This window comes from Schistocerca nitens, chromosome 5, assembly GCF_023898315.1.
Source record: "Schistocerca nitens isolate TAMUIC-IGC-003100 chromosome 5, iqSchNite1.1, whole genome shotgun sequence".
NCBI lineage: Eukaryota > Metazoa > Arthropoda > Insecta > Orthoptera > Acrididae > Schistocerca > Schistocerca nitens.
In genome coordinates, this window is record NC_064618.1 from 254,988,161 (window position 1) to 255,012,258 (window position 24,098).

Consider the following 24,098-nt stretch of genomic DNA (forward strand, 5'->3'; position numbering starts at 1 on the left):
TTTTATTCCAGTCTCTGATCACAATATCAATTCTTTAGAAGATGACCGGTTTCAGTCCGTAATAACCATCCTCAGAGCTTTTTTTGGACATGGTGTAAAAAATATCTGATGATGGTCATTACGGGCTGAAACCGGTCATCCTCTAAAGAATTGGTATTGTGATCAGAGACTGGAATAAAAGAGCATATAAAATGTTCGACTCACTTTTCAAAATATCACTCAGCAGGTCAGATGAAAAGAAATGAGAACGGAGCGCAGTGGGGCCGCGAGCAACGTGGAAACAGCCGTAGTGAAACTTGTCTGTGCGTGTCGTGGTAGGCTGTAAGGCTCACTCCATCAAGCTGGAGTAGCAGATGGTGTCTTACTGCCGGCCTCCAGATGAAGACGGCAGCTCACAGGAAGGCAGGCAACCCGGTGGAGTGTATGATTACGGCGAGACGGGGCAAAGCATGAAGTCATAAGGTGACGTGGGCTTTGGCGTGCCATATCCGCTACTGGGTAACCACAAGCTGATTAGATTACTGGGAGTCAGTGTGTGCTGGGTAAGTGAGATTGGCTTTCTTCAGTTTGTGTTCTAAGGAAGCGTGATGATGTGGCAAAACTGTCTTTAACTGCATTTGCTCACCAGGGCGTGGTGTCGTAAAGTGAACCATTTTGAAATAAGGTACTCTTCTCGGTTTTGCCGTCGCATCATATTGTGCAAATCCCACAATATTTCACAGATACTACTGTTCGACATCTTCACTTGGCGACGGGTGTTCTTGACGCTGCTACAAGGTGCGATTGATGATACGTGGGCCACGGCAAGGAATTTCTCAGGCCAGCAGCAGACAATACGCCCACAAACAAACCACAATCACACTGTGTTCTGGTGTAGTGAAAAGCGTTTTACTACGTTATTTGTGGATAATATTTGTTATAGATATGTATGCATCACAACATCTCAGCATGATGCGGAGAAAGGAAGTGCTTGCCACACGAAAACATGACAAGCTACCCTTAATAATTAAAACGAAAGTGGTCCAGAAAATTCAAGCTCACCAAATGTAAAGAATAAATAAAAACGAAAACCCACTGATGATGGCACAGGGGTGCCGAAAAGTGTTTGGGTACTGAGAAAAACTGTGTTTTGCGTAACTGTCGGACCTCAAACCCCAAAAATTTTAACTGCAAACACTGCCAATAGAAGGAGCTGCAAATCAAAAGATGGATAATACGCCCTCAGTAGGAGGAAAGCGACGCTCATAGTTCTATCTGCCGGCAGCCGTGAAAAGACCTTGAGCGCTAGCGCTGTGGGTAGTGACTGTGCTGCCAGACACTCCTGTGGTTAAAAGCTGAATTAAATCTCAGCAGTGCGCTGCGTCGAGTCATGAATCGACAGTTCGTCTCTCTTCTGTTTTTGATTTAATATCAGCCAGTGCCGGATTCCAGGCGGCAATGAATTGAGAACCTTTATCCCTGTTGACAACAGCGTCAGCCGTAGGACTTTTTTTTATTTTTCAATCTTCTGACTGGTTTAATTCGGCTCACCACGAATTCCTCTTCGTATGCAAACCTTTTCATCTCAGAGTACCAATTGCAACCTACTTCCCCAGTTATTTACTGGATGTACTCCAATCTCTGTCTTCATCTACAGTTATTGCTCTTTGCAGCTCCCTCAGGTACCATGGAAGTCATTCCCTGATGTCTTAATAGGTGTCCTATCAGTTTGTCCCTTCTCCTTATCAGTGTTTTCCACGTATTGCGTTCCTCTCCGATTATGCGTGGAATCTCCTCATTGCTTACCTTATCAGTCCACCTAATTTTCAACATTCATCTGTAACACATCATCTCAAATACTTCGTTGCTCTTTTGTTACAGTCTTTCCACACTCCATATTTCACTACCATACAATGCTGTACTCCAGACGTACATTCTCAGAAATTTCTTCCTGAAATTATGACCAATGTTTGATACTAGTAGACTTCTCTTGGCAAGGAATGTCATCTTTGCCACTGCCAATCTGCTTTTGATGTCCTCCTTGCTTCGTCCGTTATTGATTATTTTACTGCCTATTTAGCAGAATTCCTTAACTTTATCTACTTCTTAACCATCAACCCTGATGTTAAGCTTCTCGCTGTTCTCATTTCTGCTATTTCTCATTACGTTCGTCTTTCATCGATTTACTCACAATCCATATTGTGTAATAATTAGATAGTTCATTCTATTCACCAGATCATGTAAGTCTTCTTCACTTTGACTCGGCCGCGCGGAGTGGCCGCGCAGTGTCACGAATCGCGTTGCCCCTCCCGCCGGAGGTTCGAGTCCTCCTGCGGGCACGGATGAGTGTGTTGTCCATAGTGTTACTTAGTTTAAGTAATGAGTATGTCTAGGGGCCGATGACCTCCGCAATGGCGCCTTAGGAATTCACATACATCTGAACATTTGAACTTTCGCTCAGGATAGCAACGTGGGCAGCGAATCGTAACACTGGTATCGTTTCACCTTGAATTTTAATTCCACTCCTGAACCTTTCTGTTATTTCCGTCATTGCTTCTTCGGTGCACAGATATAACAGTTGGGGCGAATGACTGCATCCCTGTGTTACACTTTTCTTTATCCGCGCACTTCGTCCACTCTTATTATTCCCCCTTGGCTTTTGTACATATTGTATATTACCCGTCTCTTCCTATAGCTTACCATTATTTTTCTCAGAATTTCGAACATCGTACGCCATTTTCATGTGTTTCCAGATCGACAATCCTATGAACGCGTGTTGATTTTTCTTTAATCTTGCTTTCATTATCAGTCGCAACGTCACAATTGTCTCTCTCGTGACTTTCCTTTTCTAAAGCGAAACTGATTGTCATCTTTCAATCCTCAATTTTCTTTTCCATTCTTCTCTATATTATTCTTGCCAGCAACTTGGATGCATGAGCTGTTAACCTGATTGCGCTTGTGAGCTCGCCGGACGAAGTGGCCGCGCGGTTCTGGCGCTGCAGTCTGGAGCCGCGAGACCGCTACGGTCGCAGGTTCGAATCCTGCCTCGGGCATGGATGTGTGTGATGTCCTTAGGTTAGTTAGGTTTAACTAGTTCTAAGTTCTAGGGGACTAATGACCTCAGCAGTTGAGTCCCATAGTGCTCAGAGCCATTTGAACCAGCCTTGTGAGCTCTTGCAATCTTCGGAATTGTGTGGAAGAAATTTTTTCCGAAAGTCAGATGTTATGCCGCCAGATTCATACATTCTACACACCAATATGTATAGTCGTTTTGTATGACATCCTTAAAAACACAATCGCAGGAAGTGAGTTAGATGATGCTAAGGGTAAAACTTCGCTCATCTCGTGACACACGCGATGTCCCGTGACATCAGTCTGGCCCTGGCGGTGCGAGGATGGTGTTCAATATAACGTTGCTGTTACGTTCTGAATGTCTGCTCAGTGTAAGATTTCCCATATTGGCATGAGATCTTATACACGCCACGTTTCCTAAGGCCAATTTCGTCTTTGACCGACCACAACAAATTCCTCCAGCCACCAGCAAAATTGAGCAATTGGCGCATATTCGCTCCTATGCCAGTGTGGGAAATCTTACATTAGCCGGCCGAAGTGGCCGCGCGGTTCTGGCGCTGCAGTCTGGAACCGCGAGACCGCTACGGTCGCAGGTTCGAATCCTGCCTCGGGCATGGATGTGTGTGATGTCCTTAGGTTAGTTAGGTTTAACTAGTTCTAAGTTCTAGGGGACTAATGACAGCAGTTGAGTCCCATAGTGCTCAGAGCCATTTGAGCCAAATCTTACATTGGGAAGACACGAAAAGCCACGAAATAATTTAAACACCTGTGTCATACAAGCCAGAGCCGGCCTGATAAATCATCGGTAGCGAAACTTTGCCTGGACACGGGACATGGCGTGCATTACGAAAAGACCGAAGTTCTATCTTCAGCGTCATCTTCCTGGGTATGTGTTTTTAAGGAGGTTATGTATATCCTACGGCGGACACTGTTATCAACAAGCAAACAGGTTTCCAATTAAGTACCGGCAAGAATCCAACGCTGGCTGCCATTAAATCAAAACAGAAGAAAGACGCACTGTCGGTTTATGACTCGACGCAGCGCACTGCTGAGAATCAATTCACCTTTTCACCACAGGAGCGTCTGGCAGCAAAATCGTTGGTCACAGCGCAAGCCGAAAGGCCTTTCTACAGCTTCCGGCAGGGGGCACTAAGAACACCACTTTCCTGCTACGACGAGCGTCTTCCTGTGCATTCGTATTGCCTACTGCTGACCTGATAAATTTCGAACCGTGGAGCGCCTACGATCAGTCGCGCCTTGTAGCAATGACAACATCAACTACCAGCTCCTGAAGATGTCGATCAGTTGTACCGCCTAAATACTGTGGAATTTGCACAATATTATTCGACGGCAAACCCGAGAAGAGTATTTGCAACAGATCCGCAGGAGAAAGCCTGAAAAGTTACGTGTACCGTTTAGACTGTGAATTTGGAAGAACAGCGTGGCCAGTGTATGATAGTCGCTTATTATCGGTAGGTTTGTATTTTTCTTGTGGATGGTATATGTGCCGTCTTTGTACGTCAGTGTCCACGACAACTGAAAGGCCTAACGATTAGAGTTACGCCGGCGCCACCGCTGCAACGGGATGCCATTCACAGTGCGAGCGGCATTACACCAAGCCACCTCTGGAGCCACGGATGGTGGCTGTCTGGCAGAACGTAGAGCGTCGCAGAAGACCTCACATCAGAGCGAACCAGCATAACCTGTTGACCAAGCCAGCAGGATGGATTTCACGATACATCCGGGTAGCCTTTGTACACCCAGTGGCCGATAAAAAGAATGTCCAGGCCCAGCAGTGGAGTTAGGGCACGCCAGGCTCTGTTTGGTATACAGGGTGGTCCATTGATGGTGACCGGGAAAAATATTTCACGAAATAAGCATCGAACAAAAAAAAAAAAAAAACTACAAAGAACGAAACTCGTCTATCTTGAAGGTGGAAACCATATGGCGCTATGGTTGGCCGGCTAGATGATGCGGCCATAGGTCAAACGGATGTCAACTGCGTTTTTTAAATAGGAACCCCCATTTTTACTACATATTCGTGTAGTACATAAAGAAATATGAGTGTTTTAGTTGGACCACTTTTTTCGTTTTGTGACAGGTAGCGCTATAATAGACAAACGTATAAGTACGTAGTATCACGTAACATTCTGCCAGTGCGGACGGTATTTGCTTCGTGATACATTACCCGTCTTAAAATGGGCCGTTTACCTATTGCGGCTGCCTCGTGATGACTGGGTGTTGTGTGCTGTCATGAGGTTAGTTAGGTTTAAGTAGTTCTAAGTTCTAGGGGACTGATGACCATAGATGTTAAGTCCCATAGTGCTCAGAGCCATTTGAACCATTTGAACCAATTGCGGAAAAGGTCGATATCGTGTTGATGTATGGCTATTGTGATCAAAATGCCCAACAGGCGTGTGCTACGTATGATGCTCGGTATCCTCGACGACATCATCCAAGTGTCCGGGCCGTTCGCCGGATAGTTACGTTAATTAAGTAAACAGGAAGTGTTCAGCCACATATGAAACGTCTACCACGACCTGCAACAAATGATGATGCTAAAGTAGGTGTTTTAGCTGCTGTCGCGGCTAATCCGAACATCAGTAGCAGACAAATTGCGCGAGAATCGGGAACCTCAAAAACGTCGGTGTTGAGAATGCTACATCATTATCGATTGCACCCGTGCCATATTTCTATGCACCAGGAATTGCATGCCGACGACTTTGAACGTCGTGTACAGTTCTGCCACTGGGCAAAAGAGAAATTACGGGACGATGACAGATTTTTTGCACGCGTTCTATTTAGCGACTAAGCGTCATTCACCAACAGCGGTAACGTAAACCGGCATGTTTGCGACAAGTGGAACATCAGCGGATTTGGCGGGTTAATGTATGGTGCGGCATTATGGGAGGAAGGATAATTTGCCCCCATTTTATCGATGGCAATCTAAATGGTGCAATGTATGTTGATTTCCTACGTAATGTTCTACCGATGTTACTACAAGATGTTTCACTGCATGACAGAATTGCGATGTACTTCCAACATGATGGATGTCCGGCACATAGCTCGCGTGCGATTGAAGCAGTATTGACTAGCATATTTCATGACAGGTGGATTGGTTGTCGAAGCACCATACCATGGCCCGCACGTTCACCGGATCTAACGTCCCCGGATTTCTTTCTGTAGGGAAAGCTGAAGGATATTTGCTATCGCTATCCACCGACAACGCCTGACAACATGCATCAGCGCATTGTCAATGCATGTGCGAACATTAAGGAAGGCGAACTACTCGCTGTTGAGAGGAATCTCGTTACACGAATTGCAAGATGCATTTAGGTTGACGGACATCATTTTGAGCATTTATTGCATTAATGTGGTATTTACAGGTAATCACGCTGTAACAGCATGCGTTCTCAGAAATGATAAGTCCACAAAGGTAAATGCATTATATTGGAACAACCGAAATAAAATGTTCAAACGTACCTACGTTCTGTATTTTAATTTAAAAAACCCACCTGTTACCAACTGTTGGTCTAAAATTGTGAACCATATGTTTGTGACTATTACAGCGCCATCTATCACAAAGCGAAAAAAGTGGTCCAACTAAAGCATTCTTGTCTCTTTACGTACTACACGAATATGTAATATAAAATGGGGGTTCCTATTTAGAAAAACGCAGTTGATATCCGTTTGACCCATGGCAGCGCCATCTAGCGGGCCAACCGTACTGCCATCTGGTTTCCCCCTTCAAGCTAGACAAGTTTCATTCTTTGTAGTTTTTTCGTTCGACACTTATTTCATGAGACATTTGGTCCGGTCACGATCAATGGACCACCCTGTATAGCTGCCCGTCCTGTGGCTTCCTGAAAGGCAAAGCTTTTGGAAGCGTCTTGAGCTGAATGAGTCTATCGTACACTGCAGCCATAAAATCATTAAAAACTGCTTTCTGTTGTTAATTATCTCCCCAATATGACCGTCACAGCGCTCGTAGGAAAGGACAGATTTGCCTCTGTCTGTGTACGGTCTATTCAGTGATAGAGCGTTCAATAATTACTACACGCATTGTCAGTCCTAATACACAGCAGAATTACTCCTGTTTCCGAGTACAGCATGTTAGTTGTTCAGTGCAGTTTTAACGCAGTACACAGCGAACCGAGAATGTTACTGTACCTTTTTCCGTCTCATGTGGGCACTTATAACTCAAACAAACCCTTGGCATATTTTCTTTTAGTGATCTTGTATTATTTCGCTGGTTTCTTTTACAACAATTTTGTAAAAACTTTGCTTTTTCTTATCAATGTGGTTCCCATTAATTAGCTTTGAATCCAGGATTCAAGGAATTATGAGTAGTGTTCTTAAAAATTAAAACATTTGCTCAATTTAATGTGACTTCAAACTATATTTTTGAAGCCCGACAATACTGCCAGTTGACTGTAATTGTATTATCTGCGAGACTGTGTGTACCCTTATTTGGAGCAAGCTTTCATTTAGAGTTCTAATCGTTATAGTAAGCTTCAGTGGTTCTGGTCTAGTCAGCTATGTTCTTGGAATAGCTTTCTGTTATGGTTATTTTGGTGATCAGTTCTCTGTAATTTTATTTACATGGGTGTCCATGGTTACCCATGTGGTCTGTTGCCTGTTTTTGAATTCAAGGCTGACTGTGATGCTGTTTCTATTTTGCAACACAGCTCTCCTTCAAGCTTCGACATTAATTGTAAAATTACATTTCTGATATGTTAATAAGTGGAAGTTTTGGTAATTATGATCACTCACAGCTCAACTCAGTCCTACCACACCCTATTACGTCATGGTATAGTAATGTAGCTCCCAAGTGGTTGTCTTTTCTTGTCGGGGTTTGTCTAGGATATGCACAAGGTAGGCAATAGTGAGGTGCAGTTTATTGTAGTGAGTCATTCTCTTTGTCCTGTGTTACCTTGGTTCCCCTTTGTTCTTCAAGACTCAAATCAAGTTGTCATTTTTGTTTCAATGGCCTTTTATTAAGTTACGGGCAGAACCCATTTTCATTTTTATTTGCTGACTTTTGTAAAGCCTTTGCAGGCTGAAACAATATTATATTTTTACCTACATGATTCACACAAGCTATTTTAGAGCAAGTTCTGCTGTATATTATTATTGCCTAATTTTGAGATAGTTTATTGTATTACTGTTGGGGCGAAATACAGTTTCGAATGTTTGTGTTATTAGATTACTTAAGTGTTTATCCAGTGGTTGAGCATAAACATTTTGGTATTCGTATGTGCTCTAGAGTTGTAATTTATTATTTAGTGAAGTATAGATTAATTATAAGCCCACACGTGCACAACCTCCAACCAAACATCACTCACATCCAAATCGTGCTTCACAAAATTTAGATATGAGAAGTATGCAAATGATTGTTTTAAATTAACTGTTATCTTTTGATCTGCATTAATTACAACAATGCGTCACACTTACTCTGGTGTGTAATTTTTTTGATGTGGCCGACTTCACTAGTTTCACAACGGCGTCAATTGTCTTAGGAGAGTTCACGAAATGAACGCCCTTTATTCTTCGGCAGTAGGCTGTCTGAAAAATAAACAGTATTTGGTTCAAGTGGACTTTATTTACATTCTAGACAAGTCACTAAATAATGCAGAATATGAGATGAAATAAAATATAAATTGTAAGAGATGATTACAACCTTAGAAGAAGAATATCTCAGGGTTGCATGTGGATATAAAAGCTCTGTAGTCCCGTGCATAAGTTAATATCCATCGCAAATTTTCGCAGTCAGCTACGTATAAGATGTAGTTCAAATGGGATTAATCTTTTTCAAACAACATTACTGAGGTCTGGAGACCTGCTCGCAGAGAACACACCTATTCCTATAACTTTCAATGCAGAAAAAAAATGCATTCCAAGCAGCCTAGGTGTAGATGGCGCAAATGCAAACCCAGTCGCAGCAGATGGTGCACTCTGACAGTGGGAAGGCCTCATCCACAGCCAACCAATTCATCTTATGATTGTTGGGCCGCTTGTGCACAACCTAAACGGAAAGACTAAGATGTTTTGGTTCAAATCACCACTCCCCCCCCCTTTTTTTGTAAACACTACTCCTAAGGTTCGTGATGCGGAGTCAACTCAGAATTGACGGTATGTAATTGACAATAAATTTCTAGGAAAACATATGTTTTCCTAGAAATCAAGAAGAAAAATTTGGTTGCTGGTTTTTTAAATGAACTTTTAAGCCTGACATGCGTAACAAAGATGTTGAAGTGAACTCCAGATTAACGGATGAGAAACTTATGACTACTAAATGATGCATAGGTCACAATTACTTTTATTTATTCTAATAAAATTTTTGACAAAACAGATGAAAAACAGTGGCAACAGTAACATAATAAAGGGTACAGCACATCTGACATAGGCGCTGGAAGGGAGAGATGCTAATAATCTCACAACTAAATTAATTGTAATCACAAATGCGCAGAGGCTTTTGTCACCTTAACTGAGAACAGATAGTACTCAAGAAGAGAATACGTCACACCTGCGGATGGAGTTGAAAGTATACTCTTCATTGATTTGAATTGCAAGTCTTCAAAATGCTGTCTGCAGTGATTAAAGAGTTATAAAATGACTTTTAGTTTCACTACACATCGTCTCGTAGTTGCAGATCGATCTTAACATAGTGCTGTAGGTGGAGGCCAAAATGGTTGCACGTTCAGTCATTTTGGCCACCAACGACCTCGCCAATGCCGAAGTGCAGATTTTCCCGAAGTTTCTCTAAGCCTCGCAGTAAATCAGCTGTCATGTCGTCAGGCCATTGGAGGGATACTGTAGCAATCGACTTTCCGGACGAGCCAGATGAACACGAACAATTTCCAGAAGAAGTCTAAGATGAAGTTGATGGTGAAATGATTTCCGATGATAGTTTTTACAAGGAAACCTCCATCGCTGCGTTTTTTATCTCTTATTAATTTCAGATTGACTCTGCTCCATATCTTCTGAGCACTGACTGATGGAAATGCTCCTTAGAAGGTGCTACTCCCCTTCCTCTAGTTGGTTAACCAATAATGCTCGTTCTAACATCTAACAGAGAAGAAAGTCGCTTCACTCTCTCTCACACACACTCTGTCACTCTCTGCGACCAGTGAGTGGTCTTTGTCAGCACAGCAGAATCTTTGTGTCTAACCTATAGTTTATTTCAGTCAGCCAACCCGTATGATTCCTACATCGCATATACAGTACATTAGCTTCTTTCCATAGTAAATGCGTCCATTAGCGTCTTACATTTTCAAAGGCCCAAAACTGTGTGTCGGTATTTCTTTTCCGATGTGTTTGTCTCTGGTATCCTGTGCTTTCCAAAGAAAAATTCAGCATTCTACATTTGAGGACAGTAGTGCCTTCTGCTAAGAAGTGTTCCTTCTTAGTCCATTTCCTGGTTTTAAAACGTTTTCAACCAGAGGTTTGTGCTGGAGGAGACACTGTCTATAAAGCTAGCCATCCCAGGACGGCTCTGCAGAAGGCTGACCGATGGCCAGTGAGCTATTGGCATATGCACCTGTGGTCTGGTCCTTCTGAAAAATGGCTTCAAGGCTAGCGGCTGATTTTTACTGCTCTGCACCATCCAGAATGTTTCCAACGTGCTCTCCCTTCTACAAGGCATACAAATCAGAGTGAAGAGTAAATGAAGAGTTAGGTTACGTTAGTCATCTTCTAACAATCACTAGTACTGCTGTTTATCGTATTCCCCAGCGTCAAATATTTCGAACGAATGGGTTTTTCATTATGAATTTGCGTAAGTTTCGTAGCTGTTTCCAGAAAACGGTCGCAACACATAGCTTATATAACCATAAGATGAAATCTGGTCAAAGAAAGTGCCGCAGGTGTAATGACCAAGGTGTCTGGCTGTGGAGCAGAGAACCTCTGTTTGATTCCCAGTTGCATTCGGCAATTTTTTACTTTTATTTTTTCCGTTTCGAAATTGCTAGGTACACTAGAGTTAATAAGGCGAATAAACGGCTCTGAGCACTATGGGACTCAACTGCTGAGGTCATTAGTCCCCTAGAACTTAGAACTAGTTAAACCTAACTAACCTAAGGACATCACAAACATCCATGCCCGAGGCAGGATTCGAACCTGCGACCGTAGCGGTCTTGCGGTTCCAGACTGCAGCGCCTTTAACCGCACGGCCACTTCGGCCGGCTGCGAATAAACCAACAGGGAATAATAAGTCAGTATGAATTTGAAAACTTAATTAACCACGTAATAATGTAGATAGAGAGGTGAAAATTCACACACATGCTTGGAATGACAAGGGGTTTTTTTAGAACAAAAAAAGTTCACAAAATGTACGACAGATGCACGTTGTTTGGTGATGATCGTGTGCTCAGCCACCACATTCGTCATGCTTCGCCTCCCAGGTCCCCAGACCTTAGTCCGTGCAACTATTGGCTTTGGGGTTATCTCAAGTCGCAAGTGTATCGTGATCGACCGACATCTCTAGCGATGCTGAAAGACATCATCCGACGCCAGTGCCTCACCATAACTCCGGAAATGCTTTACAGTGCTGTTCACAACATTATTCCTCGACTACAGCTATTGTTGAGGAACGATGGTGGATACATTGAGCATTTCCTGTAAAGAACATCATCTTTGCTTTGTCTTACTTTGTTATCCTAATTATTGGTATTCTGATCAGATGAAGCGCCATCTGTCGGACATTTTTTGAACTTTTGTATTTTTTTGGTTCTAATAAAACCCCATCTCATTCCAAGCATGTGTGTCAATTTGTGCCTCTCTATCTACATTATTCCGTGATTTATTCAGTTTTCAAATTTATACTGACTTTTTGATCAGTCGGTATACTCAATTTTCTTCAAACAGCTAGGTGGTTGGCATTTGTCATGTAAAGATTCCAAGCAAAGACACTTAGAGAGAAAGAATTTTTTCCCCAGAGGACTTGATGCACTTCTTACGCACCTCAGGAAGTGTGTTGAACGACAGGGAGGCTATGTCTAAAAGTAATACACTTTTACTTTTGTTCAACAAAAAAATGAGAAAATACTACTTAGCTTCTTCATTTGACTCCCCGTCATACAATTACGTTTTGTATCAACATTTTTGTTTATCTTCCACAGTTTTTTAATGTGTCCTCTACTAGGCACATGACAAACATTCAGATGACATTCAAAGTTGTCCCATACTTCTTGAAATGCGTTTGGATTTAATACTGCAGTTACTGCTGTTACTATGCTGGGTCACACGTCATTGTTGAAAGGAGAGATACTCGTGGGGTCTTTCACAAAATCCCACAACAATAATCCCATACTGTCACATGAGGGGACTTTGGGGGCATCGGGGGGGGGGGGGGGGAGGGGGGGGGGCACATTGGTACAACGCGTGGTCTCTGCTCACCGTAAGGAACATCAATCGTTGAGGCAGCTCTGTGTTAAGAAAATTACGCTGCCCAATCGTAGGACAATCGCACCTGTTGGAATGGATGTCGTAAACACTGGCTGTTGCTGTGCTATCGCCACCTCCACTGGGTGCATACTTGTCACTAGAAGTGCTAGCGAACACGGAGGCCTCTACCAGCCGCCACGTGAATCGACAACATAAATAGGGCGCAAGCTTAAATTCACTCTATGTTTCTAATTTCATTCCCGTAAAAAACGTAATGTAATCCGATGAATCATGTAGACACATCCTATACCGTGGCGTCAAGCTCTGTCAACCAGAATTACGGGATTATTACTATTGTATAATTTCACAATAGTCCGCTCCCATAGCTGAGTCAGCGACACGGATTGTCGTCCTACGGAGCAGGGTTCGATTCCCGGCTGGGTCGGAGATTTTCTCCGCTCAGGGACACGGGATTGTGTTGTCTCCATCATAATTTCACCCCTATCCGCAGGTCGCCAAATGTGGCGTCGAATGTAATAAGACCTGCACCGAGGCGGCCGGACCTGCCCCGCAAGGGGCCTCCTGGCCAATGACACAAAACGCTCATTTCCACCACACAACAACAAATTTTGACAGTATTTAATTTGTCAAAATTATGGCAGCAACAGACACAGGAGCCTGACTCAACGCTGACCAAAATATGCAGTAAACTCCACCGAAATGGTTCATCGATCATGTTTCACTTTCATTTGGACTTTGAAATGGGACAGCAACAATCTCCATCAGACTAATAATTTTGCCCTATGTCAACAAGTGTCTATAAACTTGTGCTATCCAACATTTTCCTGCTTGTGGTTTCCAGATTTTTTAGGTGGATAGGATTTTCTGAATGGACGCAGTGCTAGCAGGGCGGAAGAGAAGAGGCCCTAACAAAACATTAGTAAGAATGCGTTAGTGTTTTGAATAAATTAATCACAGAAATTTAAAGTGAACTATTAAATCAGAAATATTTAATAAAATAAGAAAAATCAGTAGAAAGTATAAAAAAACCAATTTTACGCACTGGGTAGGTGTTTTTAATATCTGGGTTTTCCTGAAGCCTGACAAACACATTTCGGGAGTTGGATTTGCATGACAGAAAAAACTTTCCTCTTTTTCACGTGTTATCTCAATTTGCTTGGGAAAGAATGCCAGAGGATAGACATGAGCTCTGCTTCCTCTAAATCGTGCACTCATTATTTTCCTATACTTTTAAATCGCTTTACTTTACTCACTGAGCCATAGAGGCTAAAAGAGGTTTTTTTCAAAAGTTAAGTGAGCACATTATGTTCCATTCTACTGCAACGTATCACGAGCATACTACCAGTTCATAATGCATGAACTGACACCAAAGAATTTCTACTAGATGAGACTGCAAATAAGATGTGTCGATGGAGGTGATGGTGGGAATACATTAGGTTTGGGGTAAAAGGGAAGTCCTAATCGCTTTCCTCCATAATCTTGACCGAGGCACCAGAAAAGGTACTCGGCAACAAAGTTAAAATGACAGGTAACTGTCAAAAACTTAAAACATATGTAAGCAAATAAACGGCGTGATACCTCACGTCACAATAGTTTATGCTAACTTGATAGATATGTATTGGTGATAAAAAAAGCAATAAGTAGCGATAATCAAGCCTTGAAACCTTAAACCTAAACAAAATGTATAAATCTGACGCCCTAGAAGAACAGTACGGAAACGCAATGTGATTTGTTAAGTTTGATATAAAAAAGTGAGAAACACATTTATAATGTGCTTCCACAGCTAATTCATACTGATATTATAGGGTGCCGCTCTCCTGCATTTTGCATTTAATTCCGGAGGTGTCACTGGCATGTGCTCATCTCCGTCCCATGTGTAAAATGGTTCAAATGGCTCTGAGCACTATGGGACTCAACTGCTGAGGTCATTAGTCCCCTAGAACTTAGAACTAGTTAAACCTAACTAACCTAAGGACATCACAAACATCCATGCCCGAGGCAGGGTTCGAACCTGCGACCGTAGCGGTCTTGCGGTTCCAGACTGCAGCGCCTTTAACCGCACGGCCACTTCGGCCGGCTTCCCATGTGTAAAATTGCTCATCTGTTTAGTGTAGTATTTTTAAAGAAAATTCGGGCATCTTATTTTAAATAAAAGTTGAAACTGTTCTTTTCTTGTGATCTTGATTTTCAGGACTTCCGGCCTGTGCTCAATTTTAAGTTTAGATTCTCTCTTGCCACTGTGTTGAAGTGAAGAAAGGAGATCCACTTTAATCACTGCCAGCGTCGTGGGTGGTTCAGCTAGTAGTATATCTCCTTCCGTACTCTTCAGAGGAATATTTTATGTGAAACTCAAATACTTATTTAAGATGTAAAATATATATAACGTCTCGTACTCGATTACTCATGCGTTTATATCTGCTCTAAGTGTGATATCTTTCACAGCTGGGCTAAAAGCGCTAGTTTTGTTTGACCCTCTCACTGTATAAGGGAGCGTCAGCTGTACATGTTGTAGCCACCTGCAAAGACTATTACGTGAAAAATTCTCGACAAATGAAAAATAGATTAAACTGATATTTTCTCTCGAAAATACTGATGCCGCTGATTAACAGATTGCGAATCATCCCTCCAATCTGCAAAGACAAATAACGTGTTTCTCATGTCTAGAAAACCAGCAAATTTGTCGTCCACGTGCTAGATGCCCACACCACAATCGATCTTCTCTCAACTAAATAAAGGCGCGAAATGTCCAGAAGCAGTCAACTGAACAATTTACATGGGAGGGAATAACGGCTCAGTGCAAATGTACCTTCATATTCAATCTTCTCAAATTCCATGCGATCACGAAAGCTATCCCACACATACTAAGTAATAGTCCGCTATTCGTTTGTCTAGAGGCCAACATGGTTAATTCATCTACTCTCCTACACTCCAACAGGCCTCTCCATTCTGCCGATCCTACCGTTAACGGGAAATGTGAATCATCCCCGCACAGTTCACAGGCGCTACAGGCCAAGGTCGCACAAGTAGAATCATTATCGTAAGAAATCGGTAAAATATGTATTTCATCCCTGTACTTACAGCTAAATGTTACAATCGCGGTCTCCACTGAATGACATTTGACAGTGACGAAAGTATCAGCAATACATCCTGTTGACAGCTGTGGCTCTGTAAATAGAAATATCAATACCATTATTATGACTTGACATACTCTTCCCTTTGCTATCACAGTACTTGACCTCAAATCCATACCTTTGCTGCAAATATACATAGTCATTCCATTTTGCACATGTCAGGACACAAATGCTGACTTTATAAGTCTGATGCTCAAGGTGAAACTATCGCACACAGCATACTACTAAGTATAATACATTGTCAATAACTGATCGCTGGCAATACGAAATAATACTGACCGAAAATCAATGATGGGTGGACATCTGTCACAAGTTTTTCTTGCGAGTGGTACCACCGTGTCTTGGAAAGAAGGGTTTAATCATCTTACATAAAAAAAACAATCCCAAAAATTACAGTTTGTTAAAAATGGCTTTATTTATTTACTTAGCGCATGGCATGTACAAATCACGTTTATAGAGAAATAAGCTGCTACAATAACTTTATAACTTTGGCACTAAAAAACAAGACATAAAGAATTAAATACAGTTATGTCATGAACAACATATATATATTTACAAATTAACATTTAGGTTTTTAATATATTGAACTGCACTTCGAGTCGCATCCAGGAAGTCCGTTGTTTGACCTGAGTAGGCTCTCAGAGGGCACTCTGCAATGATGTGCCGGATCGTCTGCTTCTCAGCGCCGCAGTCGCGCTTTGGGGATGGTGCTCTTCCCCGTTTGTGTAGAGAGTCCGCACATCGATCGTGGCCCGTCCTGATCCTGTTGAGGATGGTCCAGGTTTTACGTGGTAAGCCAAAGCCTGGAGGTCTGTTCGATGGTTTCAGTAAGGTGTTTACCTGTGGTGGTGCTGATTCTTCCCATTCCACTTTCCAGCGTTCTTCAAGACAGAAACCATTTTTCTCCAGATCTTTGGCCCTTATAAGAGGTGGATGTCAAGAGCGCAATCTATCTCTGTCAATGCCATTGCTCAAAGCATGAATCGGAAGTTGCGGGTTGTCTTGTATTTTTTTTAAATTCTCTGAAAAGCGCATGTTCTCTTCGTAAGTGAGATGGCGGTATGTGGCTCAGTACAGGTAGCCAGTGGTTGGGGGTTGATTTTATTGTACCTGAAATAATCCTCATAGTTTGGTTCAGTACTGTGTCCACCATCTTGGTGTGAGCGCTCTTTATCCAACAGGGGAACAGTACTCTGCCGCAGAGTAGACAAGTCCCAAAGCAGAGCATCGCAACGTAGAGGCGGAGGAGCCCCAGCTGGTACCACATAGTTTCTGAATGATATTGTTCCTAGTACGGATTTTTGCAGCAGTGTTGATGAGGTGTTGTTTGTAGCTAAGGGTTCTATCTAATATCACTCCCAGGTATTTTGGATTTTTATTATAATGCAGAATATTATCATCAAAATGTATCTTAAGGCGTCTGTTAGCCAATTTATTATTCAGGTGGAAACACATAGCCTCAGTTTTAGTTGGACTAGGTTGTAGTTCCCATTCACGAAGGTACGTTCCCAGCAAGGACAAGTCGCTTGTCAGGACAGTCTCAGTATGCCCCATATCTCGATGTTGTGTAGCTATGGCCCAGTCATCTGCATATCCAAACTTTTCAGATTTAGTATTAGGCATATCGGCTATATACATGCTGAAAAGTAGCGGTGCCAGGACTGATCCTTGGGGCAAGCCATTATTGAGCTTCAGTGTTTTGCTCCTATAATTTCCAAGTATCACCTGGAATGGTCTGTTGCAGAGCATCTCGTTGGTAAGGTTAGCCATTTTCAAACATGGCACGCTGCGGAGTAGTTTGTAAATCAGGCCTTGCCTCCATACAGTATCATAAGCCGCTGTCAGGTCTATAAATACCACGGATGTTTTTTCTTGTCTTTGGAAGCCTTCCTTGATGTAGGAAGTTAGTGAGAGGACTTGATCTGTGCAGCTCCTGTTTGGCCGGAAGCCTGCTTGTTCCACAGGGATACACTTTAGGATATCTGGACTTATTCTGTTACATATAAGTCTCTCCAGTAGTCTGTAGATCATGCTAAGAAGGGCAATTGGGCGGTAGCTGTTTGGTTGGTCATTCGGTTTACCTGGTTTCAGTATCGCTATGATTTTTGCTTTCTTAAGGGTATTTGGTATTCTTCCAGTTTTCATCATGCTGGAGAAGAACTGTGCAAGCCATAATTTTGCAAATTTACCGCAGTGAATCAGAAACTCTGGATGAATTCCATCAAAACCAGGAGCTTTCCGTGGCTTGATGTCTCTCAGAGCCAGTGTTATCACTTCGGTTGAGAAGGGCTGCCAGGTAGTGAATTGTTTCCTACTAAAGATTTCAACTTTTTAAGTTCCTTTTTAACTTTTATGGTATGAGCTCGATCCCCTGGAGCTCTAAAAGGTTTTACTGACGTGCGCCACAACTGTGTTTGGAGAAATAGAGCTGGTTGGTCGTTGGTTCCTGCTACTGCCACCAAGCTTCCGAAGTAGGGAGCACGCCTTTCTGCTTGATTTTGTGAAGTCCATTTCCTCAACAGTCTCTATCCATTTAGTGCGCCTGGCAGCGTCCAGACTGTGCAACAAGTCATCTGCAGTCTCCCTATCCCCATGCTCTAGGAACTGTTTATAGAGGCGCTCACTCTCTTAGTTCCACCCCGGCACGTATTCTTCTCTAAATCCCCGGGGAATGCTGTTCTTAGCTGAGCTGATGACTGCTCCCACAAATCTTTTGTAATTTTTATAAGTTGGAGGTATCCATCCAAGGCGTTTATCAACTTTTTCTGAGAAAGTAGCCCAGTCCGCTTTCCCAATGTTCCATCTGGGCCGAGGATACGAGGAAATTAGGGGGATGTTAAGGCCTATTTCTATGAGCACCGGACGATGTTGGCAGTGAGGAAAGTCCCCAAGTATTCTGCGGGAGGCTGGTATAAGTTTGTTATTAGTGTCAGCCGTAACAAAGCATAGATCAGGGTGAGTTTCAATTCCCCATGCAGCTGACTTAAATGTACTTTGGTCTTTGGCGTCAAAGGTTAGCTGTGTATTGCAATCTTCAGCCCATTTCACCAAGTCTTCACCATTCTGGTCAGATGTGCGGTATTTCCACAGTTCGTGCTGGCTGTTGAAGTCACCCACATATATTGGGGGGTGAGACAGGGGTTGTAGAACTTGTGGAGTCCACGAGTGGCCTGGGGGTTTGTAGATGTTGTTTACTGTTAGTTCACCTACTTTTACAGTAACTTCGTGGATATCACATGTCGTAGATGTAGAAATAAGGACTTTATAAATCGAGGAGTGTCAATACCTCTGAATGAAATGGTTTTCCAGACAAATACTGTGGCACTGAATGTAGATAGAGATCGCTGGAGTGTACTGCATCAGACCAACACATCGCCAACTGTGCAACCTTGTAATAAAATTACCGCATTTTGAAAGTGATTCAGCTAAGGAGCATGGTATGAAACAGGTATTAGCATCTCTCTGAAGCCACCGCCTCTATGTACTTCTCCAGTATTTGTAACACATTCTGTCTCTTTGCAATGTCAGAGGTTTGGTGATATATCCACTGGGCTGCAGGCAATGGTTAATTGAGAATGATCACAAACAGTAGTAGATGGTGTGATGATTGAGCACGTAAGAAGTGTCCACTAGCTTTCGTGATCCCAAGTGTTATTATGCTATATGCTAGAAATGATGTCTATGATTTGGAATCCATTCAACCACATACCTTACCTGCATTGCATCCTATGGAGAAGTCCATTAATGATTACAGCCACTAGTGAACCATATTTCTGGCACTCTCATATATCGAGATGAGTCACCTTTCTCGAACCTATCTGCTACAGTAAAATTCCCGCCTCGTTTCAGGTAGTCCCTATGCATCCTACAACTGCCCCGTCAGACTCGACGCTAACATCCCTGCAGCTCTGTACAGGTGATCGTTCGAGGGTAAGTCGGAACTGATTAGGGGTCAGAGAAAACTATATCTACCACCACCTGCAATCTGTGTAGAAACAGGCGAAGCTGAGTTACTGTGACAGAACTGCGTTTTGCAGACTGATCCTGCAACATGAGGTAGTAAAAAAGACAGTACAGGAACTGGGGGATGGATGTGGATTTTGCTACTGCATTGTGGTGCTTCTCCAAACTACATAGAAGTACTACAGGTCTACGTCAATTTACATCTATATCCCCAACAAGCTATCTTTGTCTTTCTGTACCATTCATCAGAAAAAAATTGCGAACTATAAAAGCTTAACTAACTTCATCCAATAAATAACTACATAAGATTTTTAACACTACTCCCACCTTCCATATATCGAAAACCAATACTGTATGTGTGCAGGCATCGTGCACATTTGATGATCCTATTAAATATATAGGTATTTATCAACTGCACAGACGAGTTTCATGTTCCATTGCCTGTACTCTAGGAAAATGATTGCATCCTGCAGGCTATATTGTAAGTTGCAAGAGATGCCCCCTGTTGCCCTGTCTCGTTGTCTGAAACATTATTTTTTTCTGCTCTAACACGCTTTGTACACTGCCAAACATTTTGTTTTTCTGACATGACTTCGAGGTCCGTGTCAGGTTTTAAATTGACATTAAGACGTTCGAATCCACTGCCTCTCGCAGACAACAAGGACAACACCCCATTGTACTGTTATGCAAGACGTCCCACTTTGACATGATTGAGTTCATTCAAGATAGCTGCTGTAACATCAGCTGATGATCCGATTGACGTCATTCATTAAGACGTTCTGATCCATGGCGTCTCACAGACAAGAGGGACAGCACCCCAAAGTACAATTATCTAAGACGTCAGATTGTGACACGACTGATGTCATTCAAATGGCTGGCATGACGACAGCTGATGACACGAGTACCGCTACCCAAGGTGGCTGCAAAGTGTCACACCCCCTTGCCAAGCCCCCTGGGTGAGAAGTTTCAATTTTTGAGGGAAGATGGCTCAATTGGGCTACATCTAGAGCTCGCACTCTGTAAATCATATTGTTACTATTGTTATCATAACACACCGAACGCAGCGGATTATTTTAAATAAAAGTAATTTACGACATAAGGAAATTCTGAAAGCTGTATGGCGTTGGCATGGGTTTCCAAAGTACATTTAAGTTAATCTGTCACATTGGCCGAGTAGCTGATGGCTCTGCATTCCATTTTGAGTGATTCTTCATATTGCAGTAATTTACGCAATCACTGTTTCGGTGGTAGCCATCACCAGAAGGTGTCACGCCTTAACTAAACTCCTGCTCCAACTGAAACAAGAACTGTCAGTCAATCACTATCTCATAACCAACAACGTGCCATTGGACGGACGGGATGGGAAAGATACCGCGAGGTACTGAAAAAATAAGCTTCACAGTTGATTCTGTGAACGAATTTTGCAATTTTACACTTATTTCTGCACCGAACAATGATTTCAAAGTGTGTTTTCCAATTTCAATATCACTGCTAAACCACCCCTTCTACACATTTCGGATATTATTGCTAATGTGGATAGATGACTATGCAGTATGTCCATTCATTGTAAATGCTCGAACACATATATCATCAAATTATTTCAGTCAGTACTTCACGTATTTCTAACACCTCGACCACAGTGCTTAATTTACGATCTATCTCTATGCTTATTGGATTCACAGAGCATTCTCGTAGTCTTAGCGTAAAATTAGAGACTGAGGGACCCCCTCACACAGCCATTGACCAACCTGCGCTGCAGCACCGTTACTATTTAACATTCAACCGACCAGAAGTACACATCTACATTCCACGTCACTCGAATGGATTGAGCTTACTGAGTCCGCACCCATCGAAGTGCATAAGATTTCTCGAGTTGCGCCCATGTCAAGGAGGTTAGCACTCCTTACCGATGTATAGGAACAGATTTGAAAGTGTCGTGATGTAATAGCTGAAAGGTAAAAAGAACAAGAAATGGATGATTTTTATGTGCGTTAGAGCTCCAGGCGGATGGAGTTCGGCATATTTTTATGTACGAGGGCAGTTCAATAAGTAATGCAACACTTTTTTTTTCTCGGCCAATTTTGGTTGAAAAAAACGGAAATTTCTTGTGGAATATTTTCAAACATTCCCGCTTCGTCTCGTATAGTTTCATTGAATTCCGACAGGTGGCAGCGCTGTACGGAGCTGTTAAAATGGCGTCTGTAACGGATGTGCGTTGCAAACAACGGGCAGTGATCAAGTTTCTTTTGGCGGAAAACGAGGGCATCTCAGATATTCATAGGCGCTTTCAGAATGTCTACGGTGATCTGGCAGTGGATAAAAGCACGGTGAGTCGTTGGGCAAAGCGTGTGTCATCATCGCCGCAAGGTCAAGCAAGACTGTCTGATCTCCCGCGTGCGGGCCGGCCGTGCACAGCTGTGACTCCTGCAATGGCGGAGCGTGCGAACACACTCGTTCGAGATGATCGACGGATCACCATCAAACAACTCAGTGCTCAACTTGCCATCTCTGTTGGTAGTGCTGTCACAATTGTTCACCAGTTGGGATATTCAAAGGTTTGTTCCCGCTGGGTCCCTCGTTGTCTAACCGAACACCATAAAGAGCAAAGGAAAACCATGTGTGCGGAATTGCTTGCTCGTCATGTGGCTGAGGGTGACAATTTCTTGTCAAAGATTGTTACAGGCGATAAAACATGGGTTCATCACTTCGAACCTGAAACAAAACGGCAATCAATGGAGTGGCGCCACACCCACTCCCCTACCAAGAAAAAGTTTAAAGCCATACCCTCAGCTGGTAAAGTCATGGTTACAGTCTTCTGGGATGCTGAAGGGGTTATTCTGTTCGATGTCCTTCCCCATGGTCAAACGATCAACTCTGAAGTGTATTGTGCTACTCTTCAGAAATTGAAGAAACGACTTCAGCGTGTTCGTAGGCACAAAAATCTGAACGAACTTCTCCTTCTTCATGACAACGCAAGACCTCACACAAGTCTTCGCACCCGAGAGGAGCTCACAAAACTTCAGTGGACTGTTCTTCCTCATGCACCCTACAGCCCCGATCTCGCACCGTCGGATTTCCATATGTTTGGCCCAATGAAGGACGCAATCCGTGGGAGGCACTACGCGGATGATGAAGAAGTTATTGATGCAGTACGACGTTGGCTCCGACATCGACCAGTGGAATGGTACCGTGCAGGCATACAGGCCCTCATTTCAAGGTGGCGTAAGGCCGTAGCATTGAATGGAGATTACGTTGAAAAATAGTGTTGTGTAGCTAAAAGATTGGGGAATAACCTGGTGTATTTCAATGCTGAATAAAACAACCCCTGTTTCAGAAAAAAAATGTGTTGCATTACTTATTGAACTGCCCTCGTAAATCAACCAAGCTATCAAGTTTAATTATTCCAGAGTCAAGGCTCAGTAGCCGGAAGATATCGGTAAGAGAGAACGAAATCAAACGCACTATTAAGGCTACAACGTTCTGCACTTAAAACGGGCTATAATGTTAGACCGTTTGCGTTTCCGACCTATCAGTCGTATGGAATGTAGCGCTGTTAATATTCCAATGTAAGAAATATATTTCAACCGCAGGACATACATCCTTCTTCCCGGTTTCTCTGCAATAAACTATGATACCGAACCGTAAAACGAAAAAACTACTGACTTAAAACATTGGCTCTGTGTGACACGAGCACAATATTGCTTTCCAGACATGTACAGCATCCACTGTTCACAGTCGATCACACTTCAGAAATTATATTATGCCTGCCTCTGCCCTATATAAAATGATCGTTAGTAGCGGGAATAACTCTTACAAGGAAAGAGATAAGCGCATATCTGTCAGATAAATGCATACACGGAGATTGCAGTGCCTCACAAGCACCTATCACTAACTTAGTTATGAAGCTGAAGTCTTGATTTTACACCGAAAATGCGACAAGGTGATGGAGGACATCGCATAAATCATAGTTCGTTTAGAAGAATGTGTCAAGTTTCCCACACATGAGATGCAAGTCCTCTGACGACCAACAAGTTTACCATTAACGATCGCAAGTAGACATTGCTTTAAACCACATAAAGAACACGTGGCTGTATACTAGCAGAACACAGGGTATATCACGCAACTAATGCACCCCGACAGAACAATGAAAAAATTGACCTGCAGCAACTTCTGCCTCTCTTGAATGCATCAACAGTCTATCATTAAAACGTACCTCGTTACAGCTCCATCTCAATCGATCACCCCATCCACTCTCTGTTATCCCTTAATGCAAATTCATGTAAGTTTATAGGTGGATGGCTCTCTGTCTTACTGAAAAGCATCAGATACAGTAATCAAGTTGCGTGTATCACTGGTACCTCAACAGACATACAGCATAATGCTGATTCGACGGAGACAAATTGACTGCTTCCTAGATTTCCTTCGTTTCCATGTCGACGTTTTCTCTCATTCCTCTTGCTGCAGCATACTTTTTTCCATGTACAAATTGTTCTTTGTGAACCAGAAGATACGCAAGTACTTCCTCAATTTCCCTACATTTCCGTGTAT

At 42.7% G+C, this 24,098-nt stretch overlaps 1 protein-coding gene across 2 annotated transcripts in view; it reads right to left on the minus strand.

Annotated features, from left to right (window-relative positions):
* LOC126259915 (retinol-binding protein pinta-like) overlaps positions 1 to 24,098 on the minus strand; it is a 175,906-nt gene that overhangs the window by 40,570 nt on the left and 111,238 nt on the right. For both annotated transcript variants that reach the window (XM_049957006.1, XM_049957007.1), the window contains exon 5: positions 8,506 to 8,616. In XM_049957006.1, coding sequence (XP_049812963.1) covers positions 8,506 to 8,616 — 111 coding nt within the window. The remainder of the gene's footprint in view (positions 1 to 8,505; positions 8,617 to 24,098) is intronic.